At 42.3% G+C, this 21,568-nt stretch overlaps 1 protein-coding gene across 1 annotated transcript in view; it reads right to left on the bottom strand.

Moving 5' to 3' along the window:
- The window catches only part of RAPGEF5 (Rap guanine nucleotide exchange factor 5), a 218,158-nt gene that overhangs the window by 178,256 nt on the left and 18,334 nt on the right, over positions 1-21,568 (bottom strand). The window contains exon 2 of the mRNA XM_061198504.1: positions 190-240. Within this exon, the coding sequence (XP_061054487.1) occupies positions 190-240 (51 nt within the window). The remainder of the gene's footprint in view (positions 1-189; positions 241-21,568) is intronic.

Genomic DNA, 21,568 nt, shown 5'->3' with positions numbered 1-21,568 from the left:
ATGTAGAGGACTTGGAAAATGGGAGAAAATTTTTGTCCTATCTAGTGAACATCTTGCTCCATGACACAAGTATCAGAGCATTTCAAACACCTTCGGCCGTGTCATCCCAGGTGAAGGAGACGGCGTAATCAGGAGCAAAGGGAAGAATCACTGTTTCAGAAAATGCTGTAAGAGAGATAAGAATCATACCTGGGAAGGAGTAGGTTCAAGGTATGGATTGGAAATTCTTCTTGATAGAGTCTATTTGAAAAGAAAGAAAAGGGGAAAATTAGAACCAAACAGAAAGCTTTGTACTATAAGGACACAATATATGCAACCGTGGCAGGCCCAGCAGTTGTCTAAGCCAAAACAATGTCATGGGCCATGGAGGATCAACATCTTTATTCTCACTCAGTGTAAATATCTGGTCAACATTCATCCCAATGGGACAGGATATTCCATGGGAACGGCCCCCAATCTAGAGAGCACAACTTTAAAAAGTGCAATAGAAAAACGGGGATGTTTGTATACGTATCACTTTGTTCTCAGTGTGATTTTGATCCCATTTCTCCTTTCCCTTCTATTTCCACTCTCAGCAACCCTAACTCCAGCTCTCATCCCTGCACACCTGGACTGCTGTTTCGGCTTTTCAGTGGATTTCCTGGGGCTCCAGTCACGCCCCCCTCAGGCCATCCTGCAAACCTCAACTGAACAAAAGTCCCTATATAGCCCCTCAACTGACAGTAGGTCCCTTCTTGCTTGTCAGTCCAAACCCCCAGCCTGCCCTTCTGGGCCCACCACAGTCTGCCTCCAACAGATTTCTATTCTCCTTCTACCTCCGTGCATGGCTTCTTTGACTCAACATGAGATCTACTCATCAGAAGAAGCTGTGATTCATACCTGCCTCTGCTCACACCGTCCTCCACAACAGAAAGCCCTCCGTCTTCCCTGCTACACCCCTGAACCCCCCTGAAGTCCAGGTCTGTGCAGTCACCTGTTGGGTGAAGCTCCGCCCACCCACCCCAGTCCACTGGGGTTTGTCCCTCTGGGAGCTCTGTGTTTTCTGACTATTTATATGGCGGCTCCTGGGCACTCTGCAGTACTGGCTATCTTTCTATGTGTGCATTTGCCCCAACTAACCCACACGCTCCTTTAGGGAGTGCTGGCAGCTTAACCTGCTTTGCTTTCACAGCCTCTAGCACACAACCTCACACACAAAAAATGTTTATTTTTCTATTCATTTATTACAGATATTTATATCTCTGCATCAACTGAGTATTTGCTGAGTGATTTGAATTGTAGGAGCTTATTTTTCCTACCTAACAATCCAGTAAGCAGCACCATCACCCACATGTGTTTAAGCACAATAGAAAACTATTATCATTTCCCGTTGCGGTTTAGGAAAAGGAACAGAGAAATGAACATTTACTGAGCTTCCAACCTATGTTTAAAAGCTCTTTACACCGCTATTCCAAAGCTTGCTGTCTTTTGAGATCCCATAGTTTTTAGTCCACCGCATCCACTTCTTAGAATCACTTACAAAACATACCCTGCCACTCACTGCCTTCCAGCGTCTGAACCTTCTACCAAACTTTAAGCTAAGACAGAATTCTCACTCAGCCCCTTACCCACTCCACACAGCTCCCATACTACTTATCTTCTGATTAAACTGAAATAAATATACGGACTCTTTATCCAGGAATGCCAATTGGTACACGCTGCTAAAGATTTGCAATGGCTTCCAAGAAAAAAAAGAAAGGTTTAAGATAGGCCATTTTTAATTGCTGTGTGTTAAAATAAAACACCCTCTCACCCCTTCTGGTCTAGTCTATACACATTCCCAACCGGCCCTTCCTAGGCCTTCTGTCGTCTGAGCCTAGGCATTGTATTCACTTACTGAAATACTGAACAGTTTAAAATTTGCATCTACACCAGATTTATAACTTGAAGATGAATCATCATGATAAGTGATTTTTTTTTTCCCCTAAACAGCCTTTTAAAAGTCAATATGGGGCTTCCCTGGTGGCGCAGTGGTTGAGAATCTGCCTGCCAATGCAGGGGACACGGGTTCGAGCCCTGGTCTGGGAAGATCCCACATGCCACGGAGCAGCTGGGCCCGTGAGCCACAATTACTGAGCCTGCGTGTCTGGAGCCTGGGCTCCGCAACAAGGGAGGCCGCGATAGTGAGAGACCCGCGCACCGCGATGAAGAGTGGCCCCCGCTTGCCGCAACTAGAGAAGGCCCTCGCACAGAAACGAAGACCCAACACAGCAATCAATCAATCAATCAATCAATCAATCAATAAGAACGTGAATTTCTAAAAAAAAAAAAAAAAAGTCAATATGGCAGACCAGAATGACAATCTTTATTACTCATCTAATTGCCTAAATCAGCTCAGAAAAGCAACTACTTCACATAATCTAGTTAAAAAGCAAGCTTCCAGGTAGAAACAAGCTCTAAAGAATTAGGCGGGGGCACTTTCATAAAAGAAAGCAAAAAGGTTTCCTTTCTCTCTGCCGCCAGCCCAAATCTGGCTGTCTCGACACTAGTGCTACACTCGCACAATTCCACTTCACAGAAACTTCCCCCCTGTGGATGGCTAGTTACAAAAGATTGGTAAGGTGAGTCAATAAAGCCATGGGGTCCTTCCATGCCGACTAGATAACAGTGTTAGATAAGCTCCTAGCCCACAGGGAATCGACCAGAGCAACCTAACAGGAACTGCCTTTTACAGGACACAATACCTAGATTTGTTGTCAGAAACTCCTGCGAAGCCCTCTCTTAACTGGCCCCGAGGGAGCTGTGTTTCCTGAACGCTCCAGGACAGCAGCTCTCAGACTCACCTGAGCCGGGGAAGCTAAGCGTTCTCTGTACAACTCCGGAAAGGACTGATCTGTTCAACTTAAAGTAACTACCATAACTGTATTTTTTTTTAGACCACTTTATGTTAGCTGTCAGTATTGACTAAAAATAGCAAGTGCCAAAGACCTAAAGAAAAAAGAACATGGAGGAACTGACCATCCATTACCTCATTTTTCATAGATACTGTGAAAGGATTGTTACGTAATTTTACTGGGGAAACACCATGGGCCAACTTACAGGAATCTGAGAATGACTGCTCTAATGCACCTCACAAACTGCTCTCCCAACATTTCCCTGAAAGAGTAGCACAAGGACACCCTTGAAGATGCACCCCTCTCCATTCAATATTCTTTCCCTGATATTCAATTACTCAGCTGTTTTCATCCCATCTTGGACTACCTCGGTTTTGTTTCTCCTCTCAGCATTTCACGGCTTCATCTCATCACTCCCGTGGCAACTAACTTCCGTTCATTTCCCTTATGAAGCACCTAGTGATCTCCTTGCCAGGCACAGTGGCAGCACCAGAAACATACATGTGAACAAGATACCATCCTCTAACTTAGAAATCATTTATCAGAAGACACGGGATCTCAAGAACATTTTAAATAAATCAGGAAGAACATTTCTTCTTCCTAATTTCCTATCAATTTACTCTATAATCTTGGATGTCTGGTCCAATTCATGTAGGCGTCCTCTTTTAAATGGCTCTCACCATGATATCTCAAATATAAAGCCCAGATGAGATGATTCTTTTTCCCCCTTTATTTCCAATTTCCTAGAATTACTTAAGCTAGATGCAATGATTCTTTCATGAAGGACTTATACGGACCATAGAGAGAAGACTAGTAACAATACAAATGAAATTAGATTTTAATTCAAATTTATTTCTTCTCCTCTCCAATTTAATGAACCATAGAAAATGATTCCCTAAATGATTCCGTGCAAACCTCATATTTTAAACATGTGTTAGAAAATTGCAACCCTTTAATATTCACAAATGAACTTCCAGAAAAAATTTATAATAAATTTTATTTACTCAGAAGGATAACTCAGAGTAAACTCAGAAGGCTTTACTCAGAAAGATAACTGGTTAGCAATCATATATTACTTTCATTTTTTTTTAAAGTTAGGTGTCCACTAAAGCTAGATGGTAATAGTCTCTGAGGCTGGGTCTGAACCAAAAATGGAACTCATTTCAGAGTCATTGGAAATATCGTGCTAAACTATATGGTAGACTTAAGGCACATTTTTAAATCAGCTTTTAAAGGACATGCCTTAATGCTCTCCTTGGATTGAATTAAAATACTTAGGCTACAAGGGGAGAGAGAAAGGAAAGGAAAAAGAATGAATCACTTCAATCACCAGAGAAGTATGACCTGCTCTGTTAAAATAGGAACCAACAATAACTATCAAATCTGTTGATAACTTGAGAATTCAGTTCACAACACAACTTGCTGTCACCTTCAACCATTGTCCTTTACCCACTCTGGGTGACCAAGTAGAAATGAACATGTTAAAGTGGAATAAGTGCACTTAGATTTCTTATAATTCTAAGAAGCCAAAAATCTCCATAAGTAACTAGAGGGCACATGTGTTAAGAGACTATGCACCAAAACAATTAAGGCTGTGATCCAGTAGGCTGTGCAGTAGAGTTCTAAGGCCTGGGTCGGGGAGAGAGGTCCTTTTTAAGCCCCAGCATACCCTTGTATCTCAATCAAAAGTTGATCCAGGTGAAAAGAACAGAATCTCATCCAGCCAGGAAGTTGGCTTGAGAAGGATACGGTCATCACAAGTTCGGCATAATGCAAACTGGAGACATGAGTCAAGTGCTGACATGGAAGCACAGGGCCGGGCACCACAACTCTTTCTGCAAACTCGGATGCCAGTTCAGGCCCAACCATTCCTTGAGGCTCCAAGGGACGTGCTCCCAAAGTCAGTCACAGCCACAAAGGCCACTGTAACAATATCTTCTCAACACAGCCTGGCCAAACCAGAGTCAATGATGTTCTCAAAATTAGAGTTTTCCACTGCCCTGTGATGTGTTAAGAAAACAGAATGAAAGGGAAGGTGGCAGAAATGCTTACTGAGCACCTCCTTTGTCTTAAGCACTTTCCCACATTAGAAGCTGCACCCGCCTATTCATACATCTACAGACAAGAGCCCTGAGGTTCAGAGAAATTAAGGAATTCACTTAAGGCCCCAGAGCTGGGAAGTTACACAGCCAGGGCTGGAAGAATATTGTGATTGATTCCGAAGTCACCACTCTACCGTTAACACGCTGCATGCTACTAAGTAATAAATGAGTTTCTACTGTGTGCTAGAGATTGTACTGAATATTTTACATGCAGTATATTACTTAATTTTTGAAAAACTATGAGGTTTTAATCCCATTTAACAGATGACAAAACTAGACTTAAAGAGGTTAAGAAATTCACCCGAGTTTGCAACCCAAGCCTGTCTTTAGTTACTTCCCTATACATTTATCTTATAACATGGAATGTACTGATTTAAGAATCACATGACAAACAAGTGCAGATAACTGCATGAAGATGTCACAGATAGCTGTCTCTGCTAGATCCAGAAGTTCTCAACCCTGGATGTAAATTAGAACCATCTGAGAAGCTGAAGAAATAATCAAACAGGAGCTCAGGTCCACAGAATTAGAACCTATAGGAAAGGGACCTGGGTGGTTTTTTTCCATGCTCTTCAATATAGTTTTAACGTGCACCCCAGTCTGAGAAAAACTGTAAAAACCAGTGGTGGGAATTGGCAATTTGAACCTCTCATCATCCGCCTCCGCTCTGAAGCCTGACGCACTCCTCAAGAGATCTGAACACAGCAGAGGTGCAAGCCATCCGAACAGCCCTGGGCTCTGAGTCTGAGCTTCTAAGTCTGGCTTGTGTAGAACAAAGAGCCAGTGTCTCAGGAAATCCCACCTTGCACCTGTTCTTTGGTGTGTGTTTTCTATCCACCCCATCCCAGACGCAGCCCTAAACCAAGGAACCTCACGTCCGCAGAGCGGCATCGTACCTACATACCTTCTGAAAGGACATCCCCTTTCAACGGCATCCATAGCATTAGACTTAATTTTTACTTCCCACTGCTAAAGGACTCTCTTCTAGTATAAACAGGTTTGCCCCACTTAAAAGCTAAAGGAGAAAATTAAAGCGGGGCTTAGGAATACTTATAAATGTTTCACCATCTTGCCTGCCTAGGGAGACAAATCGGCAAGAACCAGCAGCTTCTGGGAAAATATACACAATAGGTACCACAGAAACAAACCCCAAAGTGTCAACAACATGATTTTATTCATTCCTTGGGCAAGTATCTTTCTTCTCACTGTGTTTATAAACAAGAAAATGATTTTGCCTAACGGGGTGGGCTTCCTTGGTTAATGCAATCACAGAAAAACCTTTACAATTTAGGCATCAAGTCACTGAAGATTTTGGGTCAACAGTTAAATTGGCAGCTTACTTATCTCCACGTGTCACTGAATCCCCTACTTGCAGTAACATCAACCTGCCCGGTCACACATGGACTCCAGCATGAACCCTTTCCACAGCAGCCAATGTGAAGAAGCTCCCACTGGCCAAATCTGGGACGATTTGAGCAGTGAAACAATGAAAGTATTGCATTAAACCAGTAGGATAAATACCCATGAGTCCATACTGATATAAATCATTGAATTAAAAAAATGGGGTGGGGGGGAGGAGTGGGGAGACAGCTCTTCCTTATAGAATTCTTTCAATTACTAAATGCAACGAAAGGAGGCAAAAAGAGTATCACCAGTAGGCAAAGAACGCAGTACTAAATGTTACAGGCAAGAATCATCGATGGATGCCAAAATTAGTGGACAAAAGTATGGCGAGATACAGGATATCTGCATAGTGTCAAAGTGTCTCCCCACAAGCTATTAAGGAATACTGAGGAAAAAATAGTAACCTTTCAGTGGAGCTTAGCAGACACCTCCTTAACTAAGTGATAAAACTTATCACCAACCATGAGACTTGACAACACTTGCCTGCTGATATGATACCCTGAGAAAGGCACTTTTAGGGTATTTTTGTCAAAATGCATACCTGAATTTAATGAGAAACGTGAGACAACTCCAAGTTGAGGGACATTCATCAATATAACTAGCTCGTACTCTGCAAAAATTGTCAAAGTCACGAAAGACTAAGAAAAACTGAGGGTCCCCAGGTTGGAGGAGAACAAAGGAAACTGACAAGGAAAGGCAGTGTGATCCTGAGTGTGACCCTGAACTAGGATAAGGACCTTAGTAGGACAGCTGGCAGCAAGTGAATGAGGTCTGTATTTCAGTTACTTGAGTGTCAGTGATACTTGAGTGTCAATGCTGGTACTGTGTATCAAGTGCACTGCGGTTATATAAAATGTTAATACTTGGGGAAGCTGGGTGATGGTTATAAGGCAAGTCTCTGTATTATCTGTACGTTTAAGTCTGAAATTATTTCAAAACGTAAAGTTCAAAAAAATAAAAGCCTTCTTCCTCCCTACAAATAAATCCTCAAAAAAAATTCAAATATTATTTCAAAATACAGCATGTGTTTCTTCACTAAAAGCTGCTCTCACCGTAACATTACCATGCTGGCTACCCAACAGAATGACCCTCCTTGCCTCCTTGACCACTCTGGCCTCTAGCACCTTCACACAAATCAGATTAACCTCCCTAAAACTTCTCCTTACATATCACCTTGTTATTAAAAAATAAAATTTATTTAAAAACAAACAGTTTATGCTCCCTACGTGCTCACAGACAATATCCCAAGACTTGACCCAAGCAGCCAGTCCCCTCAATGTCTACATAATCCAGGCTGCACATCTCTCCTGCAAACTTCCCGCTCTAGCCAGGCAGCTGGTCTGATTTTTACTCTGCAAACCGTGTGCATTCTGACCTCTGTACCCAAGCCCTTGCCATGACTTCTGCTCCCTGTATTTCTTTACATTTCCACATCCTGCCCTTCCTTCCATCCACACAAATGCTACATGAAGCCTACCCAAGCCCTGAGCCTCCCGTGACCGATCTCTTCCCCTAAACACTCCATACTTGTCAGTATTTGCCACTAATATGCCTCCCGGCTCCATTTGCATGTAGATCATCTCTCCTCAACCAGCCTCGTAAACCCCCAGAGGGACTTCAACCTTCTGTCAATCTAGGACCTTCTACAGTATACAGCAGGGGCTGAACTGCCAATGGCAACTTCTTCCCATTGCCACACCGCCTGGTGATCCAGACTCTCAGGCCAAGTAGTAAGGTATGATACCACCCCCTCAAAACCTAGGAAACCCATCAACACCTCTGCCACCCTTCCCCCCTTGTTTTCTCTAGTGTCTCAACTCTGTCTTAAGTGGTCACATATGAAGCAAGAGTATATACAGAGTATATTTTTATACACTGAATAATTTATGTGCTTGTTTAAAAACTTAAAGATCCACTTGAATACCAATTATTTCTTTGTAATGGAAAACATTTCAATAAGTCACTTTGTGCAGGGTCTTCAAGAGGAAATAATGTTCTCTTTTCCTTTCCTATATTAACGCCAAGTCAGAAATGAGCAAAAGAAACACAGGAATAGGTATCTTGCTTCCCTTCATTGGCTCTGGAAATAAATTAGTCTCTTAGATGTTTCTTGTCAATTTGTACATAAATTGATTAACCCTGCAAAACAATAAAGGTGATAACATACAGTCTTCTGGCAGAAGGAAGACTTACAAACTAGTTCTGGTTTTTATTTCTCAATTACTCAACTAAGCCATACAGAGAACCTCAGAAATAATAGCACCAAACAGGACATCCCGAGGTCTCCTGGCACATTCCACGGGCTTCATCTAAGCGACGTGAAACAGGTGGGAACCTGGATTAGGGGGCCACGGGCCAAACCCAGCTGCCATACTGGGTTCATGGTGTTTTTGGAACACAGTTAAGCTTCTGTGTTTACATATGGCCTCTCGCCATCTTCCTGACAAAAAGATTCACTCTCTGGCCTTTTACAGAAAAATGTTACCAATCCTGGTCTAGGTTATCAAATTTTACAGAGCAGGAGGAGGTCTGTAATCTCCCTAGCAATATATTCCTGTGAGTAACCAGTTATCGGCAAGAAGTTTTTTCATTTTGAACCAAATGATCTCTCGCTGCCATTTAAGATTATTTCCTCCAAAACTGTTTAAGGCACATTTCCACCTTCACTGACATGTTACATAAAAGCAAGAAAGGTCAGAACAATTATTGGCTCCCAAGATTAAAACAAACACGAGCTTCCCTGGTGGTCCAGACTCTGCGCTTCCACTACAGGGGACGTGGGTTTGATCCCTGGTCAGGGAACTGAGATCCCGCATGCCACACAGCCATCCAAAGCAAAAACAAAATATGTTGGTGAAAACAAACGCAATTAGTTTCACGAACTCCTTTTAAACTAGGAATTTCCAATCTATACCGTAATGCAGACTAGCAAATCCAGGAACACGTGTTGTTTCAAACATCTGAATCTTGCACATAATACTCTGTGTCTGGAATGCCTTTCTCCTCATACATTTAAGAAGTAAGTTTCCGTACAGTTTATGTCAAAATGTATTCATATGCTCAAATCCCCACTCCCTGCCCCGTTAGAATTTCTCTCTTAGTTACTTCAAAGCACTTTAGAGTCCAGTTACTTATATATATTTGGATTTTCCCTAATTCATTATAAGAATCTTAAAGATAGGGTCTATATTCCGCTCATATTTATAAATGTCCACGGTGTGTAAGATGACTCATTGCATACAATTAATTCTCATTAAATGTTTGTAAAGGAAAAAAAAATCCAGCTGTTAATACCTTAATTCATTTTACCTTTTGGAGTTTACAGCTCCTTCCTCTGTGCATTGCACCTTATTCTCCCGGGAGGCAGCCTTGCCTGGCGGTTAGGAGCAGAGCTCTAAATTTGCATTGCTTAGATTCGAAACCTCTCTGTACCACTTAAAAGTCAGGCATCTGTAGACTAATTAACTTCTTTGTACCTCTGTTTCCATCTCTTTAAATGGGAGAAATGAAATCTGCTCATAAGGTTCTTGTCAGGGTTACATGACTTAAAATAGTGGTGCTCAAATCGCTTGCATCAGAATCACCTGGAGGGCTTATTAAACCAGATTGCTGGGCCCCATCCTAGAGGTTTTGCGTGCCTTAGGTCTGGGGCGAGGCTGTGGATCTGTTTCTAATAGGCTCCCAGAGGATGCTGATGATCATGGACTACCCTTTGAGAACCACTGACTTAAAATATTAGAGCTTACGAAGGTGCTCACTGTATCATACGTGCTCAGTAGGCGTTCACTCCTTTTTTTTTCTTTTTCCAGCCGAGCTGCACGGCATGCGGGATCTTAGTTCCCCCACCAGGGATCAAACCCGTGCCCCCTGCAGTGGAAGCACAGAGTCTTAACCACGGGGTCGCCAGGGAAGTCCCAGTAAGCATTCACTGTTGTTTTGGGGCACTCAGCAAACTTGACTGTTATTACGTACACGAACGTGGGTCTCCCTTCCTACACTGTAAGTTTCTCCGGCGACAGGGGTGTATCTTTTTCATCCACATCCCTAGAACATGGCAGAGTACCTGTGACAAAGCAAGGCTGGAGCAGCTCTGACAGAATTCTCTGCCTCTCACCCAAGGTTCCTCCTGGTCAGAAGAGAAAGAAAATTCTTCTATGGGCCACATGCCCAGGATTCTCACAGCAAGCATCTTTTGGACATTGGCTATTTCACTCATCCACGTGACCCATGGGGGTGAGGTCCTGTTTCCCACACTCAGGAGTCTGGAGGAGCTACCTCAGAACCGATCAGCTTTCATCAGGTTCTTGGGACCATGGTCCCTTCCCAAACGGGTGCAGAATTTCCACGGGCTTCTGTCAATGAGAACAACCCGCCACCACCACTGTTCACCTACGAATCGACTGTACCTAGAGTTTTAAAGAAATGTTTGATCTGGACACTGCCAAGCAGAAATCCTGTAATTCACTTTCAACTTAACCTGTCTCCTGGTTACTACTACTTATCTCCCTTAGCGTTCCCAAACCTTTCAGTTAAGAATTCATTTTAGAACTTGACAGGATCAATATTAACCACGGCAGTTTACAATTTCACATACACAACTTATAAAATTCATGACATGTGCAATGATACCAGGGTGATGACACAGATCCTCAGTTGGCAATTTGGCAAACAATCCTAACAGCGGTGCTGTGATCCCACGTGTGGACTTTCAGCATCACAAAAGGCCATTTTTCTAACTCCCCAGAAGTTATTTAAAGGAGCCAGCACTCCACTGCTGCCTATGTTGTGCAATCCCCGTTTGAAACATCACCTCTTTTTGGACGTAAGAATAGGGGCCTCTCATCTTGCCACTTGCCACAAGAAGCAGGCCTATGCCTTCCTCCTCTTCTGGCTCTGATCACACACAAAACCGCGAGCTCTGTCGGCCTTCACTTACTTCCCAAGCCCTCAGTGAGCTGGCCCTGGAGTCCTACAGGTTCGTGAGACTTTCTTTATCCTGGGTCACACATCCTCCTTCCTCTCGTGAACTTTTCTTTAAGCCTGAAAACCCACTTTAGAACCGCACCAGTCTCCACTTCCTTGTAGTCTAACAGCCATACGATGGAACCACAACTTCATTCACATCTTGTACGGATTTCCTTTAGTATTTCCAGCAACGACACCCTAACTATCACTTCTCTTTGTTTGCTGACATCAGATGCCACCACGGGCCGGGTTCAACACAGGGTCACTTTCTCCCCAGGCTCCCTCTCTGTAACGGGCAATGAGCCTTGTGCTGCGTTGGTGCCGACAAGTTTCTTGCCCTGACTGTACGCTTACTCTTTCTGTTCCTTGACACTGATTTAGATCTCCTTCTCCCTCCACTGAATCCCCTTCGTTCTTGTCTTCCCGCCAAATTATTTCTTCCCATCTGTCTAGACATCCTTTTTCTTCTCTAACAAGTCATCATAGAGTCTTTCTTCAAACGGTTTGTCTCCTCCCGGACAACTTTCTACTCCAGCACAAAGGTCGCAACAGTCCCAGCAAACAGAACCGGTGATCCCTTCAGCCAGAACGAGACCTAAAGCACATAACCCCGCAGGTCACCCAGCAGTGTTCATAAGTCCTGGAGGTCAAGGGGATCTCTGGTTTCACTCTGGAAATCCTCCTTTCACCATAAGAAGCATCAGCAACTTCCAATCAGTTCTCCCAGCTTATGAGGGAGCCTTCTGGAACGCTACTAAAACCACCTGGCAAGTATTAATCTTCCTCGGGTCCCATCTCAGCGGCTAGTAATCAACAGTTAACTACGTCCTTTCTCCAAGTGCGGTCTGCGTGGCAGCAGCCGTAGCATCACCTGAGCATTTCCAGGAAATGCAGATTCTCAGGTGCCACCTTAGACGCACTCAATCAGGAGGTGAAGCTTAACAAGATCCCCAGGTGAATCACACCACAGTAAAGTTTGAAAAGCATTCATCCATACTACCTAGATACGAAATCCCACTTCTGCTACAAATGTTTTTACATCAAGATATCAAAAGAGGTCCTCCTAGAAAAGGATTATATGAGGCAAAATGTTTTGAAGATGTTGCTTACTTTATTCTCCCTCATTAAAGCTGAAAAATGCCAAGTCAATTAAAGATGTTAAAGAATTCCTGCAGTAAATACAGCTGTTTAATCCAACATTTCTTGAACATACCAGCCAACGAATTTTAATTTATCTATTTTTATAAATATCTGCTACCATCTCAAAGCACATTTATTGGTATTAACAGAAAAGAGTTAATTGAAAAGCCTGTCCCAGAGTCTAAGGACCTCCATTCGACAATTACAAAGTACCACACTGGGGCTTCCCTGGTGGCGCAGTGGTTGAGAATCTGCCTGCCAATGCAGGGGACACGGGTTCGAGCCCTGGTCTGGGAAGATCCCACATGCTGCGGAGTTACTGGGCCCGTGAGCCACAATTACTGAGCCTGCGCGTCTGGAGCCTGTGCTCTGCAAGAAGAGAGGCCGCGATAGTGAGGCCCGCGCACCGCGATGAAGAGTGGCCCCCGCTTGCTACACTGGAGAAAGCCCTCGCACAGAAACGAAGACCCAACACAGCCATAAATAAATTTAAAAAATTAAAAAAAAAAAAAAAAAAAAAAAAGTACCACACTGACTTCTCCAAAGCTCTCCTGTTGGCCTGTTTACCAACGACTCTTAAGTACATCTACTGATCAAGTTCAGATGTGATGTTGCCGCCTACCTTCTTGCTTGGGGAGGTCAAGCTGAGAGCAGCCTTGGCCCCAAAGGCAGGACATTATAAAGCCAAGACGAACCAGGGAAAGAGGCCAAACACCAGAGCTACCTAGCCCTTCGATTAAAGCAGCCTGTACTGTCCCAAACTTTCTACGAGGAAGCCATTCAGAGGCCGATTTACATGCGTTCTGCTGTATAAGATTCAAAAGCAACTCCAAGTTTTTTGTGTTCACCCCTCCTCCTGAAGCATAATTACTGTAAGAGGTACTTCATAAGGAGTTCCATTTTTAGAACTTCCCCAATTTTTAGTTTTAATCAAATTTTTTTTAAAACTTCATTTTAAACACCTACAACTGCACTTTCTCCTTATCTGCATGAAACTAGGTAACAAACTTAATATCTTCTCTAACTTGACTCAGCTGAGCTAGAGTCAATCACAACCCTAATTTTTTAAGAGGCCCCATTCAAAGTATGTTAACATTGATCACCTGTTTTTAGACGAGAGCCCCCAAGGTTAATAAAGTGCCCTACATTCCAAAAGTAGGTGACTGCGGAATTAACTGACACAACCCATATGAATGACAGAGGAGGAGACACTTTGTTAGGGTATTTTTTACCACCTGAAAGGGTTTTACAGTCCTTGGTTTTCTAAAAACACTACTGCTGTTACTCTGCCGCCACCGGCACTCCCCTCCGCCCCCTCCTCCGAGCCCAGGCACCTGATGAAATGTTATGCAGCCACTACAAATACTTTAAAGAACTTGTAATATATGTAAGTATCTTGGTGAACAGTCAAAAAAAATAATAAAAAATAGTAAGTAAAACTGAAGAGACAGTATAAGGTCAACGACGCTTAAAAAAAAATAGAAAAGAATATACCAAAATGCTAATAGTAATGGTCTTTGTGTGATTGGCTACTGGTAGATTTGTTTCTATCTTTTCAAACTTCCAATTTTTCTACATTACATATATTCCTTTTATAACCAGAAACAAAAGATAAAACCCCCATTTATACCCCATCCTCTACCTCCAACCCTCTAACGGAAAGGCAAGGTTACACAGACACAAATGGTGACTCTCTATGCATACAGGATTAAGAACATGTCTACAGTCAGAAAGAAATCCAAACTTACATTAGCTCTAATATATTTATGGGTTTGCGAGGGGGAGATAAACCTCTAGGTAAAGAGCCAAGAAGATACGACAGTTTATAAAGAGACTGCTAGGAAAGATGTTTTCACTCGTTCCCCCTTTCTTCTCCATGGAGTCCATTTCGTACCCTCCTCGCCTGCCCTAAAGAGACATGGGTCTGGACAAGATCAATGGAGAGATGAAGGGTGACAGAAGACAATGAAAAGCGGGGAAACTAAAAACACACAGCAAGAAGAGATGGGGCAGCCCTTCCATTTCTAAATGACCCTTGGTGGGTAAAGGATATAGACTGGGTTCTGCCCAAAGTTCCTATTCTAATAACATCAGTGCTCAGTCAGTGTCTGTTTTGTGGCCAATTTGCTGAAGTGTTAGGATCACTTTCTCATGCCACTAACCTCTGAATACTCAGAGCTAACAACATCTAAAGAAAACAATTCAGGAAGTAAATACCCCAAAGTCAAATACCAGTAGTTTGGGCGTTCCCAATGTTTGAATTTAATTGTCTGTACACAGCCCGGTTAGATACCAGCTTCCAGGGGAAGAATGTAGATACACAACAGATTATGATGTGACAGCTACACTTAATACATGATATGAAGCCACGTGGTCAATGTAGTTTCTAGTAAATTCTAACTCCCTCCTCTGTCCCAGAGAACAGGTACTGCATTCATTACCCTCAGATATGCAAACTGCACATCAATTTTTTAATGAATTGTGATCCTCGTGTTTAGGACACTGGCTTCATCAGAGTCATCGGCAAGAATGTAAGTTTTGGTCCTGGCCTCATGGTCTTCAATGTCCATCACATCCCTTTCTGAGTCCTGAGCGACAACTCTCCAGTTCAATACAAAAAAAATGTCAGTACTCAGACCTCAACATGCAGATTGGGACAAAATCCTCAACCTGTAAGAGAAAAAGGAGTTCTAAAAAGACTTTAAGTACATAAACAATTAACAACTTTTCCACACAGACCTTTCACTGAAGGTAAATCACCAAGAGAGTTGTTTTTTTTTTTTTCTTAACATCTTTATTGGAGTATAATTGCTTTACAGTGTTGTGTTAGTTTCTGCTGTATAACAAAGTGAATCAGCTGTATGTATACGTATATCCCCATATCCCCTCCCTCTTGCTCTCCCTCCCACACTCCTTATCCCACCCCTCTAGGTGGTCACAAAGCACCAAGCTGATCTCCCTGTGCCATGCAGCTGCTTCCCACTGGCTAGCTATTTTACATTTGGTAGTGTATATATGTCAGTGCTACTCTCTCACTTTGTCCCAGCTTACCCTTCTCCCTCCCCTTGTCCTCAAGTCCATTAAGAGAGTTGTTTTTAAAGCAGTTACTAAGCTAGAATGAAAACTATTTTAAAACTCATTTATGGATCGCATATAAAACTGAATTAGACCAAAATTTTTGCAAAAGAATGCAAGATTGAAACCTTTTCATATTTCCTAAGTTATGCCCCTCTCCAGGGTATGAGTCCTGCAGATGCAAGTATTTCTACACCATTTTGAGTCTGCAGTTATGCGTGTCCCTTGAAATAAAGTGCCAAGACTCCTTTAAAAATAGTTATAAGAGAAACTGAGTTGACCAAGAACTTTCAAGAAAGAAGGAGTACGTTCACAGAGGGGACAGCAGTGAGCAAGTAACCAAGGATTTCCTTCTATTTCTATTACATATTTCAGAAGCATGAATTAGAAGACACTGGTTGAGTTAATGGAAAAACTTAGAATACTAAAATATTATTAAAATCCTAGAGTAAAAGCATACCTATAATAAAGCTTTTATACCGTTCTGGCTTTAAACCCACATATGATTCTGGAGATTGGATGCATAGCAATGTGAGTGAGCTTAACACTATGGAATGTATACTTAAAAATGGTTACGATGGTAAATTTCATGTTACATGTATTTTATCACAATAATTTTAAAAAATTTTAAACCATATTTGATAGGTTTTGAAATTCCAAATTGACTTAAAAATGATCATCTCAAAAACTAAGTAAATAAACACTTAACTAAAGCCATACTATGCAGTCAAAGGCTCTTCTGGGCTCCAACTTTGCCTGTGAATTGCCTGAGCCTCCAGGCCATGGGGCGATTCAATGCCTTGTCAAACCTACTTCTTAATTTCAATGAGATTTTAAATAGCAATGTTAGAAATGTAATCACGAGCAAACAAAGCTCCAGGAGTTAATTACCACAATTGTGTACCCGTGTTTTCTCCTTATAAATATATTTAAATGCATCACAAGAGTCATCAGAGTCACCCAGTGTAAATAAAGCCTTAAATAGGAAGGTGAAAACGAGTCCTGTTCCACCTGCAGAGAACAGAACTGGGCCTTCTCCACTCTCACCCACATTTCCGTAGTCAAGATTCAATGCTAACAGAAGGTTTTCAAAAGTCGATCCCTGTTTCTTATTGCTGACTACATTTGACACACAGAGGGGAACTTCATTTTCAAAGCTTTCCATTTAAAAATTCATTCCATGACTCATGGCAGGCTATTCCTTTCACATAACTCTCACTTAAGTCCTGTGTGTCTCAAGTTGAACAACAAACACTTCGCCACAATCATGGTCCTGTTACTCACCGGGTGATGCATTCAATTTTAAACCACCTCTCTGGCTCTCTCCCACTCACCTATGCCTGAGGGAGGAACCCACCACTAGGTGAGCAGAGACACAGCTGCAATAAGCTGTGGCTGTTTTCTTTTTGTTTTTTTTAAATCATTGCTTTTTAAACTTTTTTGACTACAACCCACAGTAAGGAGTACATTTTATGTGGTGACCCAGGTCACACAAACGTATGTATGTATATAATTGAAACAAAATGCTTTTAATCATCCCGTTATACAGCCTGCCAAATGAGATAAAACCTGGGCCCATCGTTATTTTATATATATTCATATTAAATGCTAACATTTCATTATAATGATTCTACAATTCTCATGTTAAAGAGTCAATGAAAAAAAGGAACGAAACTGGGTCATTTGTAGTGAGGTGGATGGACCTAGAGACTGTCATACAGAGTAAAGTAAGTCAGAAAGAGAAAAATATCGTATATTAACGCATATATGTGGAATCTAGAAAACTGGTACAGATGAACCGGTTTGCAAGGCAGAAATAGAGACACAGATGTAGAAAACAAGTCTATGGACACTAAGCGGGAAGAGCGGGGGGTGGGGGAGTGGTGGTGGTGGGATGAATTGGGAGATTGGGATTGACATGTATGCACTAATATGTACAAAACAGATAATAAGAACATGCTGTATAAAAAAATTAATTAAATTAATTTTTTAAAAGTCAATGAAAAAATTTTTAAGCTACTTGAATCTTTAAATTATTCAATAGATATTTAAATATTCATATTTACATATTCAAAATCAGGCTGAACTGCAGGACCATACACCAAGATATTATATGTGTTTGTGTGGAGAGAGAGACAGAGTAACCAACTAAACCTGGGACCCAAAACAGCAGATTCAACACATGGGCTACACCTAGTCATTGATTTTTTTTTTTAAGTAAAGCTTCTCTATAAATGGACTGTGCCCTGGTTTGTCAGAATAACCAACACTCTTAATAATCTTACTTAAGAAAAAGACTATTTCAATAAAAGAATGGATAGATGTAATTGTCTTTGAACCAAATTGAAGAGGGAAAAGAATACATATTACAAAAATCTCCTTGGACTTCCCTGGTGGCGCAGTGGTTAAGAATCCACCTGCCAATGCAGGGGACACGGGTTTGATCCCTGGTCCGGGACAATCCCACATGCCGCGGAGCAACTAAGCCCGTGCGCCACAACTACTGAGCCTGCGCTCTAGAGCCCACAAGCCACAACTACTGAGCCCGCGAGCCACAACTACTGAAGCCCGTGTGCCACAACTACCGAAGCCCGCACACCTACAGCAAGTGCTCCCTAACAAAGAGAAGCCACCGCAATGAGAAGTGCACACACCGCATCGAAGAGTAGCCCCCGCTCGCCACAGCTAGATAAAGCCTGCACGCAGCAACGAAGACCCAATGCGGCATAAAATAAATTAAAAAAAAAAAAACTCCTGTTCTCTTTAAAATATTAATTATTAATATTAACAATAATTAAATAACATTAATAAGCAATAATGTTAATTATTAAATATTAATATGTTAAAATATTAATGCTACATTTTAAAAAGAGGGTGGCTCCTAAAACCCTTCACAGAGGTAGGATGATTTATGATCTATGAAAATTTCCATTCTGGTTGTTTCTCCTTGAACAAAACAAAAGGAGGAAAGAGTAAGGGGGATGTTAGTAATGATCATGAAAACACAGTATCAAAAAAAAAAAGAAGAAGACACTAAGTGGCAGAAAAAAATTGACGATACACTATCGCTCGGGGTGACAGAGTAAAACTAAAGCCCCAATTGTAGAGACTGTGACCTTTATGTGCTTCTGTTGCTAATAAAGTTCCAGAATCGATGTTTCTGAGGGAACCAGGAAGAACTGAAACAAAGCCCTTGAACAAAGGTTGGCAATTCGTGATAAGCAAAAGCTAGTTCCGGCAAAGAAGAGGTTGTGGGCGTGGAAGCAGTCTGCAGCCCAGAGAGCGACCTGGAATTATATTTAGCAGCTAAAAGCCGAAATATATGTATACATATGCACAACCTCAGCTAGAAATGCATACTCACCAAACACTGAGATACTGCTTATTATTTGCCAGTCACTGTTTTAAGCACTTCTTACAAATATGAATGCACTTCTATCCTGGAAGCCACAGAACGGTTAAGTAACTTGCCTACAGTTTGTTCAGCTGGTGAATGGCAGAGAAAGCCAGGCTGGTTGTTCTCAACATTCGTGCTCTTAATGCTTACATTCTGTGGCTTCTTCTCTGGAAACATCCTCGGTTCCTGCCCCTTCTGAAGCCTACCTCTCCAGCCTTGCAATAGTTCTGCAGGCCGACCTGCCCTCCGACACCCTTCTAGTAATTTCAGAGTTGGTTTCTCGAGGTTGCAATCAAGACCCCTGACTGACTCACTCCCAAATCCAATTACAGGGGCAAGCTTAGGTGAACACAAAAGGCTCCTCTGAACTCTGGCCCAGTAACAACTCAATTACCCAAGGACACCGGCAAGAGGGAGGTAGGCTTTGGGGGGAGCACATTATTTGTCACGTAAACGAGCCAAATCCTCATCCTATAGGGTGGGAAGCAAGAGCTATCAGGAAATTTATGAAAGCAAGAAATAGCGGGTTTTGTTTTTCTCAATGTCAAGCAGAAGGCAGGTGGATTTTGAGTGGTCATCCTCAAAAAAACTTTGCAATTTTCTACCTGAGTCTACTGAGACAAGCAGCTATGGGTATCTCTAGGCCACAACTCCCTGGACTTCACATGCAGAGAAATTTAAGAACTGGAAAAAGGCAGGCAGGATTAAAAGAAATACTCTCCTTTTTATCCAGTCAGCTGCCTCTCTTCCCACATGGGCTATCTCCTACGTTATCTTCCTCTGCCTGACCCAAGGTTGAGTTTGAGGGCAGCTGGCACTATGCTTAGCCGGCCTTGAAGGTGGAGACCTGGCACTGAGCAGATGCAGCCTGAGGACAAGGTGTTGGAGGGGGAGGAAGTGGGGAGGCGCAGGGGAGAGAGAGGCCTCCATTTCCATCTGCCTGAGGCCACAAGGCAGGACCAACTCTGAGGGACCCACCAGAATGAGAGCAGACTGCCCTTTATCTTTCCTTCCTGGAACCAAAACACAGAAACTTCAAAAAATGTCCTAAAGACAAATACCACCATTTAGTCATTTAAAAAGCATCCCCTTTCCCTCTATTTCCCCTCACATAAGCTGACTTACACACGATTTTTCATTCAAACACAACACACACACACACACACGCACACACACACACACACTCTAATTTCTTTTTTTTTTTAACATCTTTATTGGAGTATAATTGCTTTACAATGGTGTGTTAGTGTCTGCTTTATAACAAAGTGAATCAGTTATACATATACATATGTTCCCACATCTCTTCCCTCTTGCGTCTCCCTCCCTCCCACCCTCCCTATCCCACCCCTCTAGGTGGTCACAAAGCACCGAGCTGATCTCCCTGTGCTATGCGGCTGCTTCCCACTAGCTATCTATTTTACATTTGGTAGTGTATATATGTCCATGCCACTCTCTCACTTTGTCACATCTTACCCCTCCCCCTCCCCATATCCTCAAGTCCATTCTCTAGTAGGTCTGCGTCTTTATTCCCGTCTTACCACTAGGTTCTTCATGACCTTTTTTTTTTTCCCTTAGATTCCATATATGTGTGTTAGCATACTGTATTTGTTTTTCTCTTTCTGACTTACTTCACTCTGTATGACAGACTCTAGGTCCATCCACCTCACTACAAATAACTCAATTTCATTTCTTTTTTCTCATAATTTCTTAAATAAGAGTCTCAGGAATCTAAGTGACCTTCTGTATGGAGACCACCTCTGGTCCTATTTCTGATAGTTATATTCCTTTCAACACCAGGAACTTATTTTGAGTTCTTGCTAATTTTAAGCTCCCCATGAAAACAGAGAGGAAATCACTAAATCCTGGCATCCTGACCTTCCCCAGTTCTCAGACCTCTCACTCCCAACACCTCCATCTCACACCAGACCCTCGGCCCCTGTCACCTGGACAACCTCCTCCCAAGGGATTTTGCCGCCTTCAACCTCTCCTTTCCCCATTCTGCACCCCACCCACCTAGACTAAACTTTAAGAAATGTTTTTGTCAACTGATGGTGACTGCAACCTTAACTGTTAGATCCCGTCCACATACAGTCTCAACATTATTCTGTCCCCCAAACCCATGTATGTACTGCATGGAGTGGTTCTCAAACGTCAGTGTGAGGCACAATAAGAATAAAAACAATGTAGTACTTTTCTATAGAACTATGAAGAGCAGTTCTTTATTAGGGGGTTGTGTTCTGAAATGTGAAGTCACATATTAGTTCTCCCTTTTAAAAAAAAATTTACTAGGGCATTAAATACAAAGTCCGGCAACCTCTACAGCACACAGGTTTTCCAATGACACTGTCCATTGCTGATAACAAGGTTAGCACAAAGACAAACTCAAGATCGTTCATCACCTTCCCTCAATTTACAGATCCAACCCTTTTACCCTGTACTCCTGCCCCAGCCAGGCCCATCTCTCAGTGTCCCTCCTCCATGCCATGCTCGCTTCTGCCCTGACCTAGTCTACTGTCTTCTCTGCGTGGTATAGTAAGTTAAGTCCTGCTCTCAAATACTACCTCCGCCCAGTAGTTCCCTTCCATCCTGCTAATCAAGCCCAATCTCCTTTC

Source organism: Eubalaena glacialis, chromosome 8 (genome assembly GCF_028564815.1).
Source record: "Eubalaena glacialis isolate mEubGla1 chromosome 8, mEubGla1.1.hap2.+ XY, whole genome shotgun sequence".
In the NCBI taxonomy this organism is placed as follows: domain Eukaryota; kingdom Metazoa; phylum Chordata; class Mammalia; order Artiodactyla; family Balaenidae; genus Eubalaena; species Eubalaena glacialis.
The sequence above is the reverse complement of the archived record's forward strand: the minus strand, read 5'-3'. Positions and strand labels throughout refer to the sequence as shown.